At 40.8% G+C, this 24,898-nt stretch overlaps 1 protein-coding gene across 1 annotated transcript in view; it reads left to right on the plus strand.

Moving 5' to 3' along the window:
- Positions 1-410: 410 nt before the first annotated feature.
- Positions 411-24,898, plus strand: part of MYH11 (myosin heavy chain 11) — a 149,435-nt gene continuing 124,947 nt past the window's right edge. Inside the window, 2 exon segments of the mRNA XM_040356919.1 lie at positions 411-734; positions 17,991-18,147. Of these exon segments, the coding sequence (XP_040212853.1) occupies positions 411-734; positions 17,991-18,147 (481 nt within the window).

Here is a 24,898-nt window from a genome sequence, read left to right on the forward strand (position 1 = left end):
GCCTCGGTGTGAAAGCCCTCGGCTTTCACATTGAGAAGGCTGGGCAGGAGTGTTTAAGGCGTTATTTATGCGCTATTTTTAGTGTTAAAATGCCTGAAATACGCCTTAGTGTGAAAAGGGCCTTATTCTCACACTACTGATAAAAAAACATTGGTTTATTCAAGTGCTATCTCTAGTTGCACAGCCAATGCTTGCAGCAATGTGGGCACAGCAGCTACCTTTAAGTGGGCAAGAAATTAGACTTTAGGACATATCTGACAATTACAGGTGGAAGGATAATGACCCTTTAACTTATTTTACAAAGAAAGTTGTTTTTAAACTTTTTTGTCATGCATTTGTCACTAATTGTTTTTTTTTTTTTTTTTTTTGCCGATTAGGTACCCTTTCAGTCAAAATGTCACAAAAAAAACATGTCTGAAGATGAAAAGTTCCTTTTTTTGGACAAAGACTTCATAAACAGCCCTGCTGCCCAGGCAGATTGGTCAGCCAAAAAACAGGTTTGGGTGCCATCCGAGAAACATGGCTTCGAAGCTGCAAGTATCAAGGAAGAGAAAGGTGACGAGGTCCTGGTGGAATTGGATAATGGAAAGAAATTGACACTAAACAAGGATGATATCCAGAAAATGAACCCCCCAAAATTCTCCAAAGTGGAGGACATGGCGGAGCTGACTTGCCTTAATGAAGCATCTGTTCTGCACAACCTAAGAGAAAGATACTTCTCTGGCCTTATCTATGTAAGTCACATTTACAGTATAAAGCTTTTTGTTTTAGTGCAATGCATTAAAGACAATTTTGTTTTCTGTGCCTTTGAAGTGATTTTCAGCAAAACGCCCTCCATCAGGGCTGGACTGGGACAGAAATTTGGCCTTGGACTTCATCCAGACTGGCCCACTTCCCCCCCCCCCCCCGGCCACCCAAGCCCCCTCTCCCCCTTCACTAGCCACTAGCCATTCTACTTTATTAGAGTAGACCAGCGGGTACTGGTACTCTTATAGGCAGTACCAGTGGGGAAGCTAGACATTATTTTACCCAGGGCAAAGAATCAGTTCGGTGCCCCCCTTATGGGACAGGATTAGGCAGAAGTGAGAAACTCCCAGGCCATAGCTGTTGAGTCAGCTGTCCCCTCCCCCATGCTCCTCTGTCGTCCTTCCTGCTCCTCTGGTCCTCCCCCTGCTTCTCTGTTCCCCCCAGGTGAGTGCTGCGGGAAGGGAGAGACAGAGGAGCGGAGGGGGGTGGCGGTCCACTGTCAGTGAAGCCGGCCCACTGAACCATCGGCCCACTGGGAAACTCCCTGTAGTCCCAATGGCCAGTCCATCCCTGCCCTCCATAAAGATAATTGGTATTGCAAATACTGGACAGTGCATAAAAAATTCTAAATTGTAAAAGTAGTGAATCCAGGAAGAGCCCTAGAAGCATTCATATAGATGTGTTATAGGTGTTCTTATGAAGGAATAAGCCTCATACACACGACCGAGAAACTTGACGGGCGAAACACATCGTTTTGCTCGTCAAGTTCCTTAATAGGCTGCCGAGGATCTCGGCGAGACAAATTTCCCCATTCCCGTCGAGGAAAAAGAAGACATGCTCTCTTTTTGGCTCGACGAGATCCTCAAGAGTTTCCTCGTCGAAAAGTGTACACACGACCGGTTTCCTCGTGTGTACGAGGCCTAACAGGGCTGTCATTATTTGATTTCCTGCTGAAATTGCTGATTTCTTGGATTTACTGCGATGCTAATCTTATACACTCTTATACACATTAATTCATTATCTGCATACTACTTTCAGAGACGCAAATTTCTGAAAACAGAGTCCATGTAAGTCAGCTTGCTTTTTTTTAGGAGAGCCAATCGCAGTTTTCACGTATCTCTCATGAAAGCATTCCTGCAACCAACATGGTAAACAGTCTGAAATCCAATAACAATGGTCTCTAGATAGTGGTCATAGTCACTACCAGACAGTAATCACATAACAAATCACAGTTTACTAAGCACTGTCTTGATTTGTAAATCCGCCCTCCTCTGTTATTTGCTTTAATGAAGAAGAGAGGAGCATGAACGATGCACATGCTACTTATGCTTTTCACAGCAAAAAACAAAAAAGAAAGAATAAGAAAAAAAGATTAACTTCATTACGTTAGAAAAGCCTTTTTTTTTTTTTTTTTTTACAAAGAATTTAAAAATAGAATTATTTCTCATTACAAATTAGATAAATGATTAGAAAATCTAGGTTTTCAATGGATAGATACATTTATAGAAAGGAAAGGCAGAAAGATACATTTCCAATATAAAAAAGACCGTGACAAATTGGTGACAAGAATTTGCAGGTATGCACCAGTTTATTACTCTACACATAAAAATGACTGACTCAATTGTGGTGCAATTAAATCAGTATTAAGCCCAAAAGCAAACTTTTATTAAATTGTAACTTACCAATTCTTAGGCCTCGTACACACGACCAGTTTCCTCGGCAGAATTCAGCTTCCGACCGAGTTTCTGGCTGAATTCTGCCGAGAAACCCGGCCGTGTGTACACTTTCGGCCGAGGAAGCCGACGAGGACCTCGGCGAGGAAATAGAGAACATGTTCTCTATTTCCTCGTTGTTCTATGGGAGCTCTCGTCCCGCCGAGCTCCTCGGCGGCTTCAGGGCTGAACTGGCCGAGGAACTCGATGTGTTTGGCACGTCGAGTTCCTCGGCCGTGTGTACGAGGCCTCAAATGTGATGGCTGCATTTGTTTTCTTTTTTAGACTTTTTTTTCTCTTATTTTAACCTGGTGATCCTGCCATTATGTCTGTTGTTTTTTAACCACTTCAGCCCCGGAGGATTTGGCTGCCCAATGACCGGGCCATTTTTTGCGATTCATCACTGCGTTGCTTTAACTGACGATTGCGCGGTCGTGCGACGTGGCACCCAAACAAAATTGAAAACCTTTTTTTTCCACAAATAGAGCTTTCTTTTGGTGGTATTTGATCACCTCTGCAGTTTTTATTTTTTGTGCTATAAATAAAAATATAGCAACAATTTTGAAAAAAAAGCTATATTTTTTACTTTTTGCTTTAATAAATATCCCCCAAAAAATATAAAAAAAAATAAAAATTCTCAGTTTAGGCCGATACATATTCTACATATTTTTGGTAAAAAAAGATTGCAATAAGAGTATATTGATGGGTTTGTGCAAAAGCTATAGCGTCTACAAAATAGAAGATCATTTTATGGCATTTTTATTATAATTTTTTTTTACTAGTTATGGTGGCGATCGGCAATTTTTATCATGCCTGCGACATTATGGCGGACACATCGGACACTTTTGACGCTATTTGACGCTATTTTGGGTCCATTGTCATTTATACAGAGATCAGTGCTATACAAATGCACTGATTACTGTGTAAATGACACTGGCAGGGACCACGGTGGGCGAGAAAGGGGTTAAGTGTGTCCTAGGGAGTGATTCTAACTGTGTGGGGGGGCTTGGTTTTTAGTGACATGACACTGATTGCTGCTCCCGATGACAGGGAGCAGACGGCCAGTGTCCTGTCACTAGGCAGAACAGGGAGATGCCTTGTTTACACAGACATCCCCCGTTCTGGCTCTCCATGACACAATTGCGGGCCGCCGGCATTCTGTCTACGTATATTGGCGTGCAGCGGTCGGCAAGTGGTTAATGGAGCAGGCTGTCCCGCAGATGTAGCAATTGAGATAAACCATTTAAATTTGACTGGGGTGCTCAGAAGGGCCAATCCACCCTATAGGCTCACTATGCAAGCCGCTTAGGGCCCCCAAATTACTAGAGGCCCCTGCCTGGTGAGAAGTCATTTTCGGCCCCTCATCTCATCCCAATTCTCAACTCGCTGGCTGCATGGGAGAAGAGGTAATAAGTCAGCACCCCCCGCTTCTCACTTTAATGTAAGATGTCATTTCTGACAGCAGAACACCCCCCCCCCCCGCTTCTCAACTTTCATTAACGTGATATGTCAGCGCCGCCCCCCGCTTTTCAACTTTAATGTGACATGTCATTTTGCTTAGGGCCCCAGGGAGGGCAGGATCGGCACTGGTGCTTACAGTAATCAGATTTTATTTATCCCAAAAGGAGCAAACCTGTTTTCTGTAATTGCCAAATAGGTTTTAACGGGAGTTTTTCGATTTGTTAGTGTATTTAAATCTGCTAGTACATCTAACACTCCCCACCCCCCAGAATAACAAATGCTGCTGTCCAAATGTATCTTTGTTACTCCTTTATCTAGAGCAGGAGTCTCCAAACTATGGCCCTCCAGTTGTTTACAAACTACAATTCCCATTATGCCTAGTCATGTCTGTGAGTTTTACAATGCTTCATGGGATGTGTAGTTTGGCAACAGCTGGAGGGACGTCGTTTGGAGATCCCTGATGCAGAGTGTAGGCACATGAATACAGGAGGTGTGTTAATGGCCTTACCAGGTAAAGCAAATAAGTCTCAAAAAAGAAAACTTGGTAATCTGCAATATATTACATCTTTTGTTTTGGAGTTTAATACTACTTTAAGTTATACTGTACCAGCTACTTTCTATTGCAATAGAGAGCATTGTTAACCTGTATAAAAAAATAAATAAAAAGAAAACATTATTAAAGCTGCACTCCAGGATAAGCAAATATTGTCTAAATGCAAGAGGCATGTGTATTCTCACTTAAATTTTGGTATGCTTGGTGATTTATTTTTACCCATAATCCAGCAGGAAAATGTGCCTCTGTGCTCTAGCTTCCTGTTACAAAGACCAGTCACTGCTCCTCACTCATTGTGCAGTATAACTGGTCTTGTATCCACCCATCCTATAGTTTTCTGCAGGCAGTGTAGAGTGGGTGGGCCTGCTGAATCCCTCCCACAGTGCTGCTCTGCACGGGTTATATACAGCGCAGTGAAAAGTTGCTGCTAAGATTACTGGGTAATTGTTGGGTTTGCAAAGACATTTGGTCTTCATGGCTATTGAGAAATATATATAAAGTCCAACTCTAGGAAACTGGAGAGTTCTCCTTCGCAGCAAGGACTGCATGTTTCGGTCTGGGGGCATTGTAAAAGTAGATCTATTTACCTGCAGCTGCGCTCCTCCGAGCTGCTAGACTAGTTCCTGCAATATCTTCTCCCCCTGCTTCCGTGGTCTAAGGTCCTAATATCATCAAGATCGATGCGTAGTCCATATCCCTGCACTGAATGTGAGGACACCAGGGGACAGTCCATTGCCAGAGCATGGGGGAGTGCCGCCTGCCAGGAAAATGGAGGATGAGTGAAAATGTATATAATTTAGAAATTGTGCTAATCGGCATGTAAAAGACAGAATGTTATATCATACGCTAGCTTTTTTTACACATAATATTATTCAGGTTCTCTAGTATACCTTTCCATATTGAGTAGAAGGAATGTGGGTGCAATAAGCCATATACATAGACAATTCTGCTCTCAGATTATTTGATAGATAACATCTAGTCCAGCCAAAGCTCGTTGACCACAGTGGCTGTCCTGACACCCGGCTCAGCCTCTCAGCGAGCCACTGAGAGGCTGAGCCAGACGCCCCCACACCCTCCACAGCTCAGCAATCCAATGAGCGAGGACGGAGAAGAACAGAGAGCTGTGACTGACAGTCATCAGCTTTCTGCTCATGGAGCTCTGAAAACTGAGCAATCGGCTGTGTTTGATTGCTCGGTTCTCATTGCAGAGGCTCCGGGGGACAGATGCAGCATCCACCGAAGTAAGTATGTTTTCTGAAAAAAAAAAAAAACGTTACTTCTCTTTTAACCTCCCTGGCGGTATGATTCTGTCTGGAATTACGTACCAAAAGCGGTACAATTATTTGCAAGGAAATTTGGCGTTTTATACTGTAGGCCTGTAATTTTTAGGAATAACTCACTTAAATCTGACCAAACAAGAGTCTTGTAGGCATCCCGGGTATGAAATTTTTTTAAAAACAAAATGATAAATTATAATATAATAAATAATTATAAATAATTATAACAAATAATAATATAATTCTAATAAAAATTATTCAATAATGTAATCAAATCAAAATCACTGAAATTTGGTCAGTTGCAGAATTGTCGCTGTCATTATTTTTTTTTTATTATGACGAATTTCCCCACAAATCGCTATCGCACAATTCTGCAAGTGATTATAATTTATTATCGCTGTTTTTTAGCTGATCTAAAACCATTTTTGACATAAAGGGACACTTTTGGTTGCTATGGACAATCTACAGTTTGCAGGGAGAAAGAACAGTTTTTATTATATAAAAGTACATGTAGGGCACTGGGCAGACCACTAGGGAAAAGGGGGGTGTGTTTTTTTTTACATACAGTACTGTAATCTATAAGATTACAGTATACTGTATGTATAGTGTTTGTTTACGTTTTTGAATTTGGCGCCGTTCTCCGCTCCAGTGCGTCGTAACGTCGCAGGGAACGGAGATCGGCGGCACAGGAGGACGCTGTGTGAATCGAGCGAGGTCCCGCTCGCTCACACAGCGCGGTGACATCGCTGGATCCAGGACAAGGTAAGCCAGCGCACGCTGCAGGCTCTGCATATCTACCCCGAGCGTGAATCGGGGTTACCGATTTCAGCATAAAAAACCCACCCCGAGTCACGCTCGGGGATACCGCCAGGAGGGTTAATAATAAAGTGCAAAATTTCAATCATTGTCCAAAGTGCAGTAACCAATAGCGACTATTTAACCTAAAATAAGTCAGCGAACTAAAACAAAATAATTGGAGAGCTATAAAAAACACTTTTGATACTAAATAATTTTCTGTTTTAGTAATTTCCTTGCACAGTGACAGCTGTGGTAGTTATCATGAGACCCACATTTTTATAAACATTTTTACTAATTACACAAATATTTACTCCAAAAAACACAAGTAAGAACAAGTTAGGGGCTAATGACATTCACATTGACAGCATTGTTTATGCATATAGCTTTCATGTTATTGGTCTGGTCTGCTTCTTTGACAGTAAATCATTTCTTTGAAACCCTTAAATTAGTTGTAAAGGCATAGGGTTTTTTCATCTTAATGCATTTTATGCATTAAGATAAAAAAAAACTTCTGTGTGTAGAACCCCCCCCCCCCCCCCAGCACCCCCTAATTACCTACCTGAGCCCCCTCTCTCTCTCGAGCAATGTCCATGATCCCCTTAGCCATCCAGGACACTCCTCCTGATTGGCTGAGAAAGAGCAGCGGTGCCATTGGCTCCCGCCGCTGTCAATCAAAGTCAGTCAGCCAATCAGGGGAGAGAGGGGTGGGGCCCCCGTGTCTGAGTGGATACACGGAGCTCTGACTCGGCTTGTGCCTGTAACGACACCCCGAGTATGAAAGGTGTTAAAGTCGTTGAGGACATTCCAGTCCCGAACACAAAGGCAGCTAGCGAACCCTCCAACCAGCCGAACAAGAAACCCTGTATTGATGGTCAAGCAGGAATGAATCTTCATTGAAAGCAATACAAGTTTTATACACAGTCAAAAGAGGAGGTGCATGCCTCCTGCTCATTTAGTCTGGAAATACACATATGACCTGAAACCTAATTAACATGAGCTCATTAACTAATCCCTTTTGACAGCCTAGATGACTCAGAAGACACAATCAATATTATCACAAATCAACACAGAACTCCTTCACACAATTGCAGGGTTAATTAGCCCAGACTACAATGGCTGAAAGAGAAGCCATACTAGACTAATTTACATTATAACAGACAACAGACAGACAGGTGGCTGGAGTTGACATCGGCACCTAACAGTATGATTCAATCAGTCTTTCTAATATGGCATATACAGGGTTCCATTTTAAGTAACCCATGCCACATTCTTAATGTCCATTATTTTCTTGCTCACCCTGTGCCCAAATCTGACTCCCGTTACAGTGCCCTCTGTAGCAAGCTACTGGCTAAGGGGCACTCAGAGGCAGGGGCCAGGAGCAGAAAAGAGGGACCCTAGAAGAGGAGGATCCAGGCTGCTCTGTGCAAAACCAACTGCACAGAGAAGGTAAGTATAACATGTTTGTTATTTTATTTTTATTTTTTAATGAGCCTTTACAATCACTTTAACCCATATGCTTATGATTAAATGCTAAAAGAAAGGTAGAACCTTTTTTTTACAATTATAGATAATCCTAACTTGATGCTGGAGAGTGGTGGGCCAATTAGTGTAATTTTGGTGAATACATCTACAGTATATTAAAGGAGAAGTACAGCCAAAGCTCATTTGGTTGTACTTATTCTATGGATCACAGGAGTGCAGTTTGTTTTGCACTCCTGTAACTCATTTTCAACAGACTGCAGACTGAAGCCCACTATCGGCTGATGTCACAGAGCCGGTCCAGGTTTGGGCAAGATCGCGATAATGAAGTCGGGATCTGCCCACATGCCTAGACCCAGATCAGCCTCCCAGTCCCACCCCCCTCCACAGTCCAGCACTCCAGTGAGTGCAAGGTGAAGGCAGAACAGAGAGCTGCTGACTGACAGTCAGCAGCCCTCTACTTAGCAAGCTGTGAGAACCAAGCAATCGTAGGTATTCAATCACTCAGTTCTCAGTGTTAGGTGTGCTAGGGGACAAATGCAGCATCGGACCGATGCTGCATCCACCTAGGTAAGTATGAAAAAACATACATCGCTTTTAAGCCATATACAGTTTTTTTTTTTTTTAATCTTGATCTTTATTGAAGATTATTTTGATACAGGTAGTAACAGACGAAAAGACATACAGTTCTGTAAGCTTAATGCCAACGGTCACCAATTGGAGATTGGATCGGGCAAAGGGAGGCATTAATTCAACATTCTAGAAGCGCGAATATGTTTAACACAAAAATAAGTAACATTTGTGCTGTAACTCAGTAAAGTTTGGTACCTAAACTCGAAGGTAGAAAACAAGTAAAGAACAACTCTTTGTCATGAAACAAGAAGGTACAGTTACTTTTTTCATTTGTTGACATTAGTACACAAAAAATAAACACTAGTTTAAAAGGAAAAAAATACACATCAGCCAAAACATTTACTGTAGAGCCTGCTCCACATAAATCTGGCCCGCTGCAAGATTTTACCTGGCCCTTTGATGTAAGGGGGGAATCTGATGGAGACCATGATGTAAGTAGGGACTCTGATGAGGACCCTTATGTAAGCGGGGACTCCACTGTTAGGCTCCATTCACACTAATCCTTTTTTTTTATGCATTTTGCAGAAAAGCAGGGACATTTTTTAACATGGTTTCCTATGGAACATGTTCACATCGATGCTTTTTTGTTCCTCTGCGTTTTTGGAAAGGGTCAGGGACTTTTTTTCCTGCAAAAAGCAGCGTTTTGCATGTAATAGAATTCAATGGACCCGCATTCAAAACGCAATTACCGCGTTTTTACTGCGACTTTGCCGCGATTTAGCAAAAAGCCCTGCAAAAACGCTCAATGCAACATGCATAGGTGTGAATCGAGCCTAAGGGGGACTTTAGTGGGAACTATGATATAATGGGGCTTTGATAAGGACTTTTATGTAAGTGCAGACTCTGATTGGCTTGAGTTTACTTGGAATTTCTTTGTTTTGTTTACTTTCCCTGTTGTAAAGCATATCATGCTGATTACAAAAAATCTCCAAGCTAAACATTCATTCAGTCAAATTTGATTTGCTCATTTGTAAACTGATTGTTTTCTGCCTGTGTATAAAATATAAAATAAACAAAGCGGCCCGCATATTGAAAAATTTGGAGGTCCCTGCTGTATCGAGTACTCAGTTGAAGAGAGATTTACATCAGTTGAATTTAAGAGGTTTCTGTTAAAGGATATCCAAACCAGAAAAAGTTGTGGTGTGCATTTGTATTCAGCCCCCCTTTCTCTGATACCCCTAACTAAAATCTAGTAGAACCAATTGCCTTTAGAAGTCACCTAATTAGTAAGTAGAGTCCACCTGTGTGTAATTTAATCTCAGTATAAATACAGATGTTCTGTGAAGCCCTCAGAGGTTTGTTAGAGAACCTTAGTGAACAAACAGCTTTATGAAGGCCAAGGAACACACCAGACAGGTCAGTGATAAAGTCGTGGAGAAGTTTAAAGCAGGGTTAGGTTATAAAAAAATATCTCAAGCTTTGAACATCTCATGGAGCATTGTTCAATCCATCATTGGAAAAAGGAAAGAGTATGGCACAACTGCAAACCTACCAAGACATGGCCGTCCACCTAAACTGACAGGCCGGGCAAGGAGAGCATTAATAAGAGAAGCAGTCAAGAGGCCCATGGTAACTTTGGAGGAGCTGCAGAGATCCAGAGCTCAGGTGGGAGAATCTGTGCACAGGACAACTGTTAGTCGCCCACGTCACAAATCTGGCCTTTATGGAAATGTATGTGACAAGAAGAAAGCCATTGTTGAAAGAAAGTCATAAGTAGTAAGGTTTGCAGTTTGCGAGAAGCCATGGGGGGGGGGGGACAGCAAACATTTGGAAGAGTGTGCTCTGGTCAGATTAAACTTTTTGCTAACTAACACCGCACATCACCCTAAACACATAATCCCCACCATGAAACATGGTGGTGACAGCATCATGTTGTGGGGATGCTTTTCTTCAGCAGGGACAGGGAAGCTGTATAGACAGGGAAGCTGTATAGAGTTGATGGGAAGATGGATGAAGCTAAAAACAGGGCAATGGATGGATGAAGCTAAAAACAGGGCAATCTTAGAAGAAAACCTGTTTAGTACACACAAGAGGATTTATCCGCGGAAACGGTCCTCCGGGCCGTTTCCGCGGATAAATCCTCTGGCGGATTTTGATCTCATGGTTGTACTAACCATGAGATCAAAATCCCCGCGGAATTCCGTCCGCGGTGATGCGGCGCGCCGTCGCCGCGATGATGACGCGGCGACGTGCGCGACGCTGTCATATAAGGACTTCCACGCATGCGTCGAATCATTACGACGCATGCGGGGGATGGATTCGGACGATTGATCCGGTGAGTCTGTACAGACCAGCGGATCAATCAGCATGTTAAGAGATTTTGATCCGCTGGAAATCCATCCCCGGGGGAAAAAATCCGCGGAAAAATATCCGCTGGATTGTACACACCAGGGGATCTATCCGCTGAAACCGGTCCGCGGATCAATTTCAGCGGATCGATCCTCTCGTGTGTACGGGGCCTTAGAGTCTGCAAAAGACTTGAGACTGGGGCATAGGTTCACCTTCCAGCAGGACAATGACCCTAAACATACAGCCAGAGCTACAATGGAATGGTTTAGATCAAAGAATATTCATGTGTTTGAATAGCCCAGTCAGAGTACAGACCTAAATCCAATTGAGAATCTGTGGCAATCTGTTCACAGATGCATCCAATCTGACAGAGCTTGAGCTATTTTGCAAATATGTCACTCTCTAGATGTGCAAAGCTGGTAGAGACATACCCAAAAAGACTTTCAGCTGTAATTGCAGCGAAAGGTGGATCTAGAAAGTATTGACTCGGGGGGCTGAATACAAATGCACGCCACACTTTTCACATATTTATTTGTAAAAAAAAAATTAAATCCATTTATTATTTTCCTTCCACTTGACAATTATGGGCCACTTTGTGTTGGTTTATCACAGACAAATCCCAATAAAATACATTTATGTTTTTGCTTGTAACATGACAAAATTTGGAAAACTTTTTCATTGTATAGTGAGTAGTCTGGGTACATGGCAAACAGGAAAGGAGAGTAGGCCATAGATACATGGTAATCAGTTCCTTAAATGGCTCCCAAATGTTAATCGTTGTATAACTGAGCAATCTTTCTTAAAGAATCCTTGACATGACAGTCCAATAGAAACAAGGTTGTCTATAACAAGACAGTTTCTTGCATAGAAGTCTTTCTCTAACCAAGGAGTCTCTAACATGACAATCATGACAAGGCAGTCTCTAGCTATTTTTGCAGTGAACCCATACCCAGTCTCTGCATTATAACAACCCAGAAAACCATATTAATACAGTAAGTTACCATATACTGGAAATTTGTTTCAAGAACAAAGACAAATCACACTTTTCTCCTGTAATATTTTTTAATGGACTCCGAGTTTGAAGAAAGATGAGAGTGGCGTTTTACTCCAATGTCTGGACAGTAATAAGGGTTCTTCCCTTGTTTCAGTCATTTCAAAGACTAAGTAAAATTGTACATGTTTCTGAAGCATGAACATTTGCTTCTTTGTACATACTGAAGGTTTGGCAGATCTTCCTTACTTGGAACGATTTCAAGAATTTACTTTGAGTATAATGAGTTTAACAATCTGTAACAAGTGTTCTGGATACTTTCTAGTGATGATTGCAAAAATTGTAAGCTATTACTTGTATAATAATACCCATTCTATTATCTGGACTTAATCTACTTCCTTGTCTGGGTATGTCTACTTTGATCTGGGACTATAACTAGTCATATATTGTGAGTTTTTCAGGTAAAAATTTATTCTTTGTTAAAAAGGAATGAACTGCTTATTATTTCCAATAATTCCACCAACAATTTCCTCGTTATGCTACTCTTGCTGTTACAATTTTTCAAAATCCTTTTTTTTTTTAAGTAAATTTGAGATTAGCAGGGCATCTACTAACACTAAATCAAGTGTAAAAAACAAGTGTAAAATTTCACATTCAAGTTGTAAATGTGATTTCAATGTTGCACATATGTTGTCACAATCTCCACTTTGTGTAAAATAAGGTTATTAGTTAGTTTAGTAGAACTAGAGGCAAAACTTTTGTTTTCATTTTGGATAGAGTAAAGCCTCGTACACACGACCGAGAAACTCGACGGACGAAACACATCGTTTTCCTCATCAAGTTCCTTGTTAGGTTGTCGAGGAACTCGACAAGCCAATTTTATCCATTCCCGTCAAGGAAATAGAGAACATGCTCTCTTTTTGGCTCGTCCAGTTTCTCGACAGTTTCCTCGACGAAAATGTACACACGACCGGTTTCCTCCGAAATTTTTTTTCTCCCAGCAAGTTTCTTGCTGGTTTTTGCCGAGAAACTCGGTCGTGTGTACGAGGCTTAAGGGAGGGTTATAACAGTTTTGTTATCCATCTGTGTCCCACTGGGGAGATTTTCCTTCGCTTCGTGCCCCATACCCACAAATGGAAGTGACAGGCATTCCCCTAAAGTGAGGGAATTCCTGGTTGTCACCAGGGTCACCAGAACTGTGTCTTCATTGGAAGATGTTTCCTCTATTCCCGTTTTGGTGACAACCCAAAATCTGAATTTTTTCACTTTATCTTTTAACCACTTAACGCCCGCCGCACGACTATTTACGTCCGCAAAATGGCACGGACAGGCAGAAGGACATATATATACGTCCTTGCCTTTCCGCGGGTCGGGGGTCCGATCGGGACCCCCCCGCTGCGTGCGGCGGGCGGCTTACCTCTGGGAGCGATCCGGGACGACGGCGCGGCTATTCGTTTATAGCTGGTCCGTCGCGATCGCTCCCCGGAGCTGAAGAACGGGGAGAGCCGTATGTAAACACGGCTTCCCCGTGCTTCACTGTGGCGGCGCATAGATCGTGTCATCCCCTTTATAGGGGAGACACAATCGATGACATCAGACCTACAGCCACACCCCCCTACTGTTGTAAACACACACTAGGTGAAGCCTAACACGTTCAGCGCCCCCTGTGGTTAACTCCCAAACTGCAACTGTCATTTTCACAATAAAGAATGCAATTTAAATGCATTTATTGCTGTGAAAATGACAATGGTCCCAAAAATGTGTCAAAATTGTCCGAAGTGTCCACCTATTTTTGGTAAAAAAAATCGCAATAAGCGTTTATCGATTGGTTTGCGCAAAATTTATAGCGTTTACAAAATAGGGGATATTTTTATTGCATTTTTATTAATTTTTTTTTTTTACTACTAATGGCGGCGATCAGCGATTTTTTTTCGTGACTGCGACATTAATAAAAATGCAATAAAAATATCCCCTATTTTGTAAACGCTATAAATTTTGCGCAAACCAATCGATAAACGCTTATTGCGATTTTTTTTACCAAAAATAGGTAGAAGAATACGTATCGGCCTAAACTGAGGAAAAAAAAAAGTTATATATGTTTTTGGGGGATATTTATTACAGCAAAAAGTAAAAAATATTGAATTATTTTCAAAATTGTCGCTCTATTTTTGTTTATAGCGCAAAAAATAAAAACCGCAGAGGTGATCAAATACCACCAAAAGAAAGCTCTATTTGTGGGGAAAAAATGACGCCAATTTTGTTTGGGAGTCACGTCGCACGACCGCGCAATTGTCTGTTAAAGCGACGCAGTGCCGAATCGCAAAACCTGGCCTGGGCATTTAGCTGCCTAAAGGTCCGGGGCTTAAGTGGTTAAAGAGGAAGTAAATCCTGATGGGTTTTACTTCATCTATCTCTTCCTGCAAAGGTAAAGCATAATGGGCTACGATGCATCGCATCGTAGCCCATTATGTGACACTTACCTTCAGTAGAAGCCTGCAATGTCACCATCTTCCATGCTGGCAGCGAGCATCCATCTTCAACCCTCTTCTTCCGGGGGCCGCAAACTCCGGCTCTCTGACTGGCCGGAGTCGCTTGACGTCACTCCCACGCATGCGCGCGGGAGCCGCTTTTCACGGCATGACCCCGGCTTGAAACGGCACAGTGTGCCCTTTCAAGACAGCGCATGCGCCTTTGAAGTTGTTGCCCTTAATCTAGGCTTACCTGTAGGTATAACTTGTCCCTGTGGGTTTACAACCACTTTAATGATAATGCTAAATAGGACAAATAGAGAGGGTAAATCTCCATAATGGTGCCACAGACAGCAATATGAACTGACAGGGGTCCTAAATGTGAAAAAAGTTTTGCCTTCAGTTATTCTTTAATAATATTGGTCATCTTCAAAGCCATTTTACTTATTAATCTTTTGTCAACTTTTAATAGTAGTCTGTGTATACAATGAATAAGCAGCTCTCTGCAGGCCTCTAAATGCAAAGTACCATTTATAGTGCATCTTTGGGCACTTTTAGATCTAAGCAATCAATTGTAGTGCATTAACATATGCCTGTTAATGCCTGTTATGTCATGCCTTCTCATTTGAAAAGGCTGCCAATACACTAAAGTAGACCAGAATTTAAGCATGCACCATGTTCCTGACATAGAGGTCACATAAATGAATGCAGCGTTGTATTAATGAATACATCATTAAATGTATAAGTTAAATGCAGGCAGTAAGTACTTGAATTTTACCTGGTGTCAGTCTCTTTATAGCAGATCTGGAGTGTGAGAGGAAAAAGCAGTGCAAGGAGCCAACTAGTTCATGTTCTGACAAGAAGCATTCTTATAGCAAGATAAAGCAGAGTGACCATTGCTTTTCTTTTCAAAGTCCAGTAAGGCCCCTTTCACACATACAGGCAAGCGGACATCAATGCATTCTTATGGAAAAACAGATGACAATGGATGATCATCTATTTTCATCAGTTTTTATCCACTTCCACAGCAGTAATCCGGTGCGTCCTCATTCACCATTTCAAATCTGATTTCAGTCAGAATTTTTGGCTGAATTCGGACCTGAAACAGACCAAAAGACGCACAATTTCTGTTTTGCCCTGTACACACGATCGGGCTTTAGCCTGGCCAAACTCACATCGTAATTCCGAAGGAATTCCATCAGAGTAAAAGAGAACATGTTCTCTATCTAAACTCTGATGAAATTCATCGGAATTTACGATGGAATTACTCAGATGGAGCATACACACGGTCGGAATTTCCGATGGAAAAATTCAGTAGGACTTTTTCCATCGGACATTTTGATTGTGTGCACGGGGCTTTAGAGGCTTCTATTATCTGAACCATAAAATTCTCTTGTATGGCCTCATGCACACTGGACGTTTTTACGTTTTTATCTGTGCAAATTGCTAAGTTTCTACCTCCTCATTGACACTGGGGGGCCTGAAAGAACTTCAATCACTAACTTTGAAGTATTCTCAACCATAATGCCTTAGCACCATCACACCCTCCATAAGCAAGGCTGTATTTCATACTCACTTTTATATCACTTCTCACTTTTACTCTATGTCACAGAAAGAGAGCATAGCCAGGAATATTAATAGCTCAATAATGTAATGAATGAAGACAAGATTCAGCAATACCATTGGTGGCCAACAAAAGTCATGAGACTTTTTCACATGGCTATTTCAGATAATAGTCAATTCATACAGTTTATCTTTATTGGTAGAGAGAACACTCACACATTTGGACAGCCATTAGGCTATTATGTGGGAGATGACTGTATTAATTCACTTTTCAGGGGCCTGTCCCTCTTTCCCCACTAAAAAAAGGACAGTAATAAGCGAAGGATAAAATGTATCCATAATGCCCATAGCAAGTATCACCTGAAACCTGAAATTAGCTGCCCATGATGGAGTCAGGAATTACTCCTTCACCAGCAAAAACATTGGCAGATGTCTCACAATTTGGGCTTCAGGTTATTTAAAGCATGAGCTGCTATTAGACAAATAAATGGCAGGAACCTTGCTAGAATCTTGGCCATAATTAATTTTATTTGTTTTTGCCAATTGTAAAATTAAACCATCACAATAACAACCACCAGTAAAGTAGTCTAATGCCACATACACACGACCGTTATTCATGTCATGAAAAAAAAATGTTGTTTTTCTCAACATGATTTGTCGTGATTCCTCTCAAGTCTGCCTTGCATACACACGTTCAAGAAAAAAACGGTCGAGCAAAGTGCGGTGATGTACAACATGTACGACGGCACTATAAAGGGGAAGTTCCATTCGAATGGCGCCACCCTTTGGGCTGCTTTTGCTAATTTCCCCGTCTCATAACTTGCTTCTGAGCATGCACGTTTTTTTCCCCTCGTTAAAGCGTCCACACGACCGTTTTTTAAGACGTGAAAAACTACGAGAAAAAAAAGAGCAGGATCGAAAAAAAATTCTGGCATTTTTCTCATCGAGAAAAATGGTCTGGAGCATACACACGACCTTTTTTCATGACCAATTTAAAAAATTGCATTTTCTCGTCATGAAAAACGGTTGTGTGTACGTGGCATAATCATAATTGTTCTGGAATTACCTTTCTCATAAAGATCAAAGATAATCCAAGCTGACTATAAATGTAGGATTTAGTCTTGGAGGGGTATTGCGTCATGGGAAATGTAGTACAGCAACATCTATAATGTCACAGCTTGTCTGGCCCTGTTGTAATATTGGGAATAGCAAAAATATTAAAAAACAAGTGCCTGCGTCATATGTCAAGACTGTCTAGTCAGTAACAAACATATTTCCATTTATGTTCTGTTTCTAAATACCAAGCAGACCATACATACCATCTCTTTAAACAAGTCTGTCTTTGTTCTCCTTATAAGGCCAAGCAAATAGAGATCCTGGTACTCCTATGTGAAACCCTTTTCCAAGGTGCCAAAGATAGGAAGAATTACCACATATATAGAAAAACAATGATGCAAATATATACTGTATAGATATATAGATCTATATCTATATATATTTCTAGTTACAATTTAACACTTAATACCTTGATATTTCTTATTACGTCTGTTTATTTAGTATGTGCAGATTAAACACTGAAATATGACTTTACTACAAAGTACCCCAACCTCATTTAATTCTAGGAAACAGTTTTCTGCTTAAGTAAGCTACAGTAACAAACAGGTCTACAAATGTAGCTATCTGATTCTCACTTTAGTGTTGTGTTCCCCCAAGGACTGAACCTTATTTTGGGGATAAAATAGGCTTTAGAACAAAAACTTCAAGAATATTAGGAAGAGTTGGCATAGGTTTGTTAAGAATGTAAGTACTCCACACATGCTCTGATAGCCATTTCATCCTCTCACAACTACCTGTTTATTGTATATCAATGTCTATTGTCAGTGAGTTTAGAGCATACTTACATAATATTTTAGTGCATTTGATTACCTGACCAGTGTTTTTGTTCATTAGCTTTCAGTTTGTTGGATAAATATAATTAACTTTTTCACAGTCAATTAAATAACTCTATTTATTTTACAGACATATTCTGGCCTTTTCTGTGTTGTGGTGAACCCCTACAAAGCCCTTCCAATTTATTCTGAGAAAATCATTGATATGTACAAAGGGAAGAAGAGGCATGAAATGCCCCCTCATATCTATGCAATAGCTGATACCGCGTATAGAAGTATGCTACAAGGTAAGCAGAGTAATATGTTTTTATGATATATGGTATGTAGCTGCTAACTAGCTAGGGTATAATGACACTTTAAACTTGTTTACCATCGGTATTGAAATACAATTTCCAGAGACCACTATGTGTATACAGATTTTTGATGGATCGTTCTACACGACCGTTTTTAATGGTCTAGAAAAAACTACGTTTTTTTCAACCCGATTATTGTTAGGCCTGCCTTGCCTACACACGATCGTTAAAAAAAAAAAAACGCTCTAGCAAAGCGTGGTGACGTACAACACGTACGACGGCACTATAAAGGGGAAGTTCCATTAGGATTGCGCCACCCTTGGGGCTGCTTTTGCTGATTCACGCTTCTCAGTCTTCGTGCTTTTCAGTCTGTTACAGCGTGATGAATGTGCTATCTCCATTACGAACGCTAGTTTTAACAGAACAAGCACTCCCGTCTCATAACTTGCTTCTGAGCATGCACGTTATTTTCATGTTGTTAAAGTCTACACACAACCATTTTTTACGACGTTAAAAACGACAACGTGAAAAAGCATGTTCTAAATTTTTAATGTCCATTTTTAACGTCGCAAAAAATACTCTGGAGCCCACACACGATCGTTTTTAATAACATTTAAAAAAATTTAATTTTTAACATCGCGAAAAACGGACGTGTGTACGCGGCATCAGGCTTTATTTAAAGTGGAGCGCCAGCCACATTTTTAAGGTGGGAAAAAAATCTCTCCTAACTTTTAATTGCCCTCTATGTACTGATTGGGGAAATTTCTCATAACAATAGACAACTATAAAACACTTTTTTTTTACTAAGTGATAGAACAACTATTACTTTTGTTGCTGTCTGTGTCCCTTCACCCACTGTTGAATTAGGGGTAGTTTTAACCACTTAAACACCGGAAGGATTTACCCTCCTCCTGACCAGGAAATTTTTTCCGATACGACACCGCGTCGATTTAACTGACAATTGCACGGTGGTTCGACATTGTACCCAAACAAAATTGATATCTTTTTTTTCCACAAATAGAGCTTTCTTTTGGTGGTATTTGATTACCTCTGCGTTTTTTATTTTCTGTGCTATATTTACTTTCTGTTATAAAACATTTCCAATTTAAAAAAAAATATATATATATTCATCAGTTTAGGCTGATATGTATTATGCGATGTATTTTTGGTTTAAAAATCCGCAATAAGCGTATATTGATTGGTTTGCGCAAAAGTTATCACATCTACAAAATAGGGGATAGATTTATGACAATTTTATTTATTTTTATTTTTTTACTAGTAATTATGGCAATCAGTGATTTTTAGAGGGACTGCAACATTGCGGTGGACAGATCGGACACCTAACTGACATTTGTTTAACACTTTTTGGGAACCAGTGACATTATTACAGTAATCAGTGCTAAAAATATGTACTGTTATTGTACTAATGACACTGGCAGGGAAGGGGTTAACATCAGGGGGCGATCAAGGGGTTAAATATGTTCCCTCACTGTGTGTTTTAACTGTATGGGGGACTGTGTGACTGGGGAAACCCACAGATCCGACTTCCTGCATAGAAGAAAAACGGGATCTGTGTGGTCTCCCCTGTCAGAACGGAGATCTGCCTTGTTTATACAGGCAGATCCCCATTCTGTCACTGTGGGGAATGATTGCGGGTGGCCAGTGGACATCAAATCTCCACAGGGAATGCCCACGTACAGCTACGGCGATTTGTGGGAACGAGCCACCTTGCCGCAGTATAATCACGGCGGCTGGTCAGGAAGTGGTTAACACTATTCACAATAAAAAAAAAAAAACACGTTTTTTTATTTTATTTCTACTTTAGTAACAATATACAAAGAACATCAACCAAAAAGAATGCTTACAAAATACTTCCTGTTTTCTATTTATTAATGTTAATTATTATATTACATATAATCCACTGCCTGGAGTTTCCATGTTCTCCCTGTACCTGCATGGGTTTCCCCCGGGTACTCCGGTTTCCTCCCACACGCCAAAGACATGCTGATAGGTTAATTGATCCTGTCTAAATTGGACTTGGAATGTATGAATGTGCCTGCCTCAGGGACCTTGGATTGTAAGCTCCTTAGCAGAGATGTGAATGTACAATGTATATGTAAAGTGCTGCGTAAAATTGATGGTGCTATATAAGTACCTGAAATAAATAAATAAATAAGGAATAATCTTGCACAATAGCATATTCTAAACAATCCAGTATTTTGCTTCACAAAAAGGCTGGATGTGTTACTAAATTCAGTACCTGAGGCAGTAGCGTACCTGGGGGAATGACCCACTCTGGATTCAGCCAGCCGGGGGAGTGCTTTCCAGACTTTTCCTTTTTCTGAAGAGAAAAGAAAAAGTGTAGGTATGGCGCTGTTCTGGTAGAAAGAGAGTGTCTTGTGCTATCGATGTGCCAAGAAATCCAAAATTAAGAATTAAAAGCCCAGAGTGATGACCCCCAGCCGGGTGTTTTTTGCAGAGGTTATGGCATTGGATATATTAAGCATCATCTCTCATTCACTAGTACTTGAACTTTATTGTTACATCAGCACTTTATTAGCACTGTGCACATTGGCACATAATAGGCAGGATTGCCTATTCAGCACATTTTAGTTTGTGCTACAGCATTTATTGAATTTGTCTTATTTTTTGTTTTATTGTCATTATTTTGATTCGCTGGCATTTATTCTTGATTATTCAGCACTTTATCACTATATATATATTGTTATTTATTATTTATATATATTTATTAATACGGCACTTTATCACTCTCTAATTAGTTTAGTATATTTTATTTTATTTATTTGCGCTCATCACTTCCCTATATTTAATGTTTGATATTGGTCTATGTTCAAAGCAGTTTTTATGCAAAGTTCTATGTCTGGACATTTTATAGTGAAAATCTTAACCAGTATTTCATGGTTAGCAGTTTTCAGTATCATTGGACCATTTAGGCTTTAGAGAGTTAAAATAGTCCATACACTGTACTTGGGATATAAATGGTAAGATATCTATGTGGGATCTGTGCCTTGTCCCTAGTGTCACACAAAGCTGTAGAGACGTCTAGAAAATGAAGTATTTCCAAATATGAAAGTCAAGCAATAGAAAAGGAACAGCCCTTGCAGACTGCTGTTGCCTTATTTGGTAGGAACGAAAAGTAGACTCATAATAAATTTTAAGGCAGAGTGTAGCCAAGTTATAGTGCTACTAGTTTCATGATTGAGTGTGATGTTCATGTAAACCTCTTTCACATTACATTGGGGGGGGGGGGGAGCTGTTAAGACCAGACTTTCTTTACATTTATTTTAATTGCTGGTTTTTGAATGTTTATCACTTAACAAAACTAAAACTTTAAAAATAGGTGTTAAAGGATGCCTACTGTATCAGGCAGATCTTTTGTGGTAGGAAAAATGATCCAGTATTTAACTTCTCTCTAACTTTCTGCTTATCATGCAGATAAATAATGTGTTAACTCTGAACCTGTTTTTGCCATGTTTCAAGCTCATATGTTCATACCTGTTTTTGTTTTTTTACTGTGACGTAAATGGACAGCAGAGTAATTCCATCTTTATGGCAGATTCCTGCACATAATACTGTATTTATCATTGATCTACACGCATTATATTATATGCATAGTCAATTGGGTTTAAGACACATGCCAATAACATTTAGCCCTTTACAACTCCTCTAGTTTGTGTCCAGAGAAAGCCAAAGCAAAACCCCTTGGGCCAATGTTGTCAATTGTGTCGCACAAATGGAGAAATAAAATCAATTGTGGCCCCAAAAGAGCAGCTGACCAAGGTGCTAAATTTCTCCCACCATGGATTTTTCCATAGAGACCCATCTTTTATATTTAACATGAAAATATCAATTGAATCTACTTCATGGTAGGTTGTTATATCCAGAGGACCCAGCCCTCCTTCTACTTTTCATGTGGTTAAGATTTTAAAGATGCATTCCACGCATTGGTATATTTTTACATTGTTAAATTGGTCCAGCTTGGCCCAATATAGCTATCTATATACCACACCTTGGTGATGCCCCTGAAATCTAGAGATCACTAAAGAAGACACATCTACTTCAGGGCTCTCTACTTGCTTCCATGTCTGTCCTTGGGCAGGTCTTATGGATCTTTTTGCGTAATAGCTTTAGTTGCAAGTTAGTACATGCAATGACCTCCAGGAATCCACATTAAATTGGCAAAATGTTTTCAGGTCTTCAAACAGAAGTAGGAACTTACCTGCAGTGGTGACTAGAGCTGGGGCTAGACCCAAATGAAAGTCACCTATTAGGAATCCCTCTCTGAATTACTGTAGTTTAGTCAGAGTTAGATTGATAAAAGAATGTTGCTGTGTGTTTGGGGCATAAATTGTTGGCAGGGGAAGCTTGCAACCATTAATTAAACCCTATGAAAATAGGAAAAAGTCCTCATCGTCAAATCATTGGCTACATCTCTCTCTACCAAACAAAAAATTGCCTGGGTGGTTGGAGCGAGAGATGGGGGGTAGCAGCAAAATATGATTAATTTCTTGAATCAATAATACCTGAGGGTTGACTACAATATACTAGTGAAGATCTTGGACAGACGTCTTAGCGCAGTAATTCTTAGTATAATTCATCTGGACCAAACTTGCTTCATGCCAGGAAAGTCCACCTCCATCGATATTTGTAGGATGCAACTGATAGTTGAGCTCCAAAAATTTGTGCCTGAATCTTGTATGCTGGCTTCATTGAATACCGCAAAAGCCTTTGATTCAATAGAATGGCACTTCCTTATGGCTGCGTTACGCTCTTTTGCCTTCCGCACTAAGTTCCAAAAATGGGTCTCTATTCTCTATAAAGACCCCACATCCGATCTCTTAGTTAATGGTCTTATCTATACAGCTCCAGGTACATAGGTACCAGGCAGGGGTGCCCTCTATGCATTGCTGTTTGAAGTGGTTATTGAGACCCTGGCACTCAGATTTTGGTCTCCTCTCTTAAAGGGTATCACTATGGGCGAAAGAGTGGACATCATAGGATTATACACAGATGACATTTTTCTATATTGACAGGATACCTCTGCCTCACTAGGAACAGCAATGCAAACAATTGATAAATTTGGCACTTATTCTGGCCTTAAAATGAACTGGCAGAAGTCAGCACTGATGCCCTTTTCAGCACAGGCCCTTTCCTGTAGAGATACATTATGCCCTCTTAAAGTAGTGTCCTCGTTTAAAAACTTGGGAATCATTATTACACTATCTCCCTCAGATGCTTTTAAGGCAAATTTAGACCCTTTACTCCAAATGATTAAAACTAAACTCAATGTATGGGCCAAACCTCCCCTGTCTGTGGTAGGCAGAATTAATCTTGTAAAGATGGTTCTTTTTCCCAAGTGTTTATATGTGACATCTCATATGACTAGCTTGGTGCCTAAATAATTTTTTAAATCCCTGGACAGGTTATTTTTTCCTTTATTTGGGACAATAATAGGCAGAAACTCAAACGTTCCATTTTACGGCGTTCTGAAGTTGATGCCGGAATGGCATTGCCGAATCTATACTATTATTATTTGGCAGGGCAACTACGCCACTTGACTGACTGATACCGCCTATGCCGGCAGTGGTTGAGTCCTATCTTGCCTATGTACTTAAAATGAAGCACCTATTGGTGGCACTGGAGGAACCTTTTACTGCACTGGGCGAGAGACATATACCAATATTGACTTTAGCCCGTACAGTGTGGAGGGAAGCTAAGAGAATCACAGATTTTAAAGGCACTTTTGTGGCTATTCCGCTCTGGCATAACCCAATGTTCCCTTATTCAAAGCAATTTACAGACTATTATTTTTGGGAACTTAGGGGGATAGTTACTCTGGATGACATCTATGATGGAAATGTATTGGACTCCTTTGATGGATTGTAGAGGAAGCTTGAACTGCCCCGAACCACCTTTTATGGGTATCTTCAACTTAGACACGTGATACAAACTCAATTTGGCACCTATGACACTGACTTTTCTGATTATCCACTCATAGGGGTGCTGCGATCTCAGGGCCCTAGGGGACTTATATCAACTCTATGGGGCAGATCCTCAAAGAAATTACGCCGCGTAATTTCAAATTTGGCACGTCGTATCTTTGTTTTGGTATCCACAAAACAAGATACGACGGCATCTGTGTTAGATCCAACAGGCGTACGTCTTCGTACGCCGTCGGATCTTAGATGCAATTTGTCGGCTTCTGCTAGGTGGCGTTCCCGTCGTAATCCGCGTTGAGTATGCAAATTAGCTATTTCCGACGATCCACGAACGTACGACCGACCGTCGCATTTTTTTACGTTGTTTCCATTTCGCTTTTTCCGGCGTATAGTTAAAGCTGCTATACTGTATGGTGGCGTACTCAATGTTAAGTATGGCCGTCGTTCCCGCGTCTAATTTTGAAAATTTTACGTCGTTTGCGTAAGTCGTCCGTGAATGGGGCTGGACGCCATTTACGTTCATGATGAAAACAATGACGTCCTTGCGACGTCATTTGGAGCAATGCACCCTGAGAGTTTTTACAGACTGCGAACGCGCAGTTCGTTCGGCGCGGGGACATTTAAATGAAACACGCCCCCTACCCGCCCAATTTGAATTCCGCCGCGAGAGATACACTACGCCACTGTAACTTATGGCGTGAATTCGTTGAGGATTCAAACCAACTCAAAGTAAGTTACAGCGGCGTAGCGCATTTGACATCTGCGCCGGGCGCAGCGTATGTATG

The sequence above is a fragment of the Rana temporaria genome, chromosome 6 (genome assembly GCF_905171775.1).
Source record: "Rana temporaria chromosome 6, aRanTem1.1, whole genome shotgun sequence".
NCBI classification, from domain to species: Eukaryota; Metazoa; Chordata; class Amphibia; order Anura; family Ranidae; genus Rana; species Rana temporaria.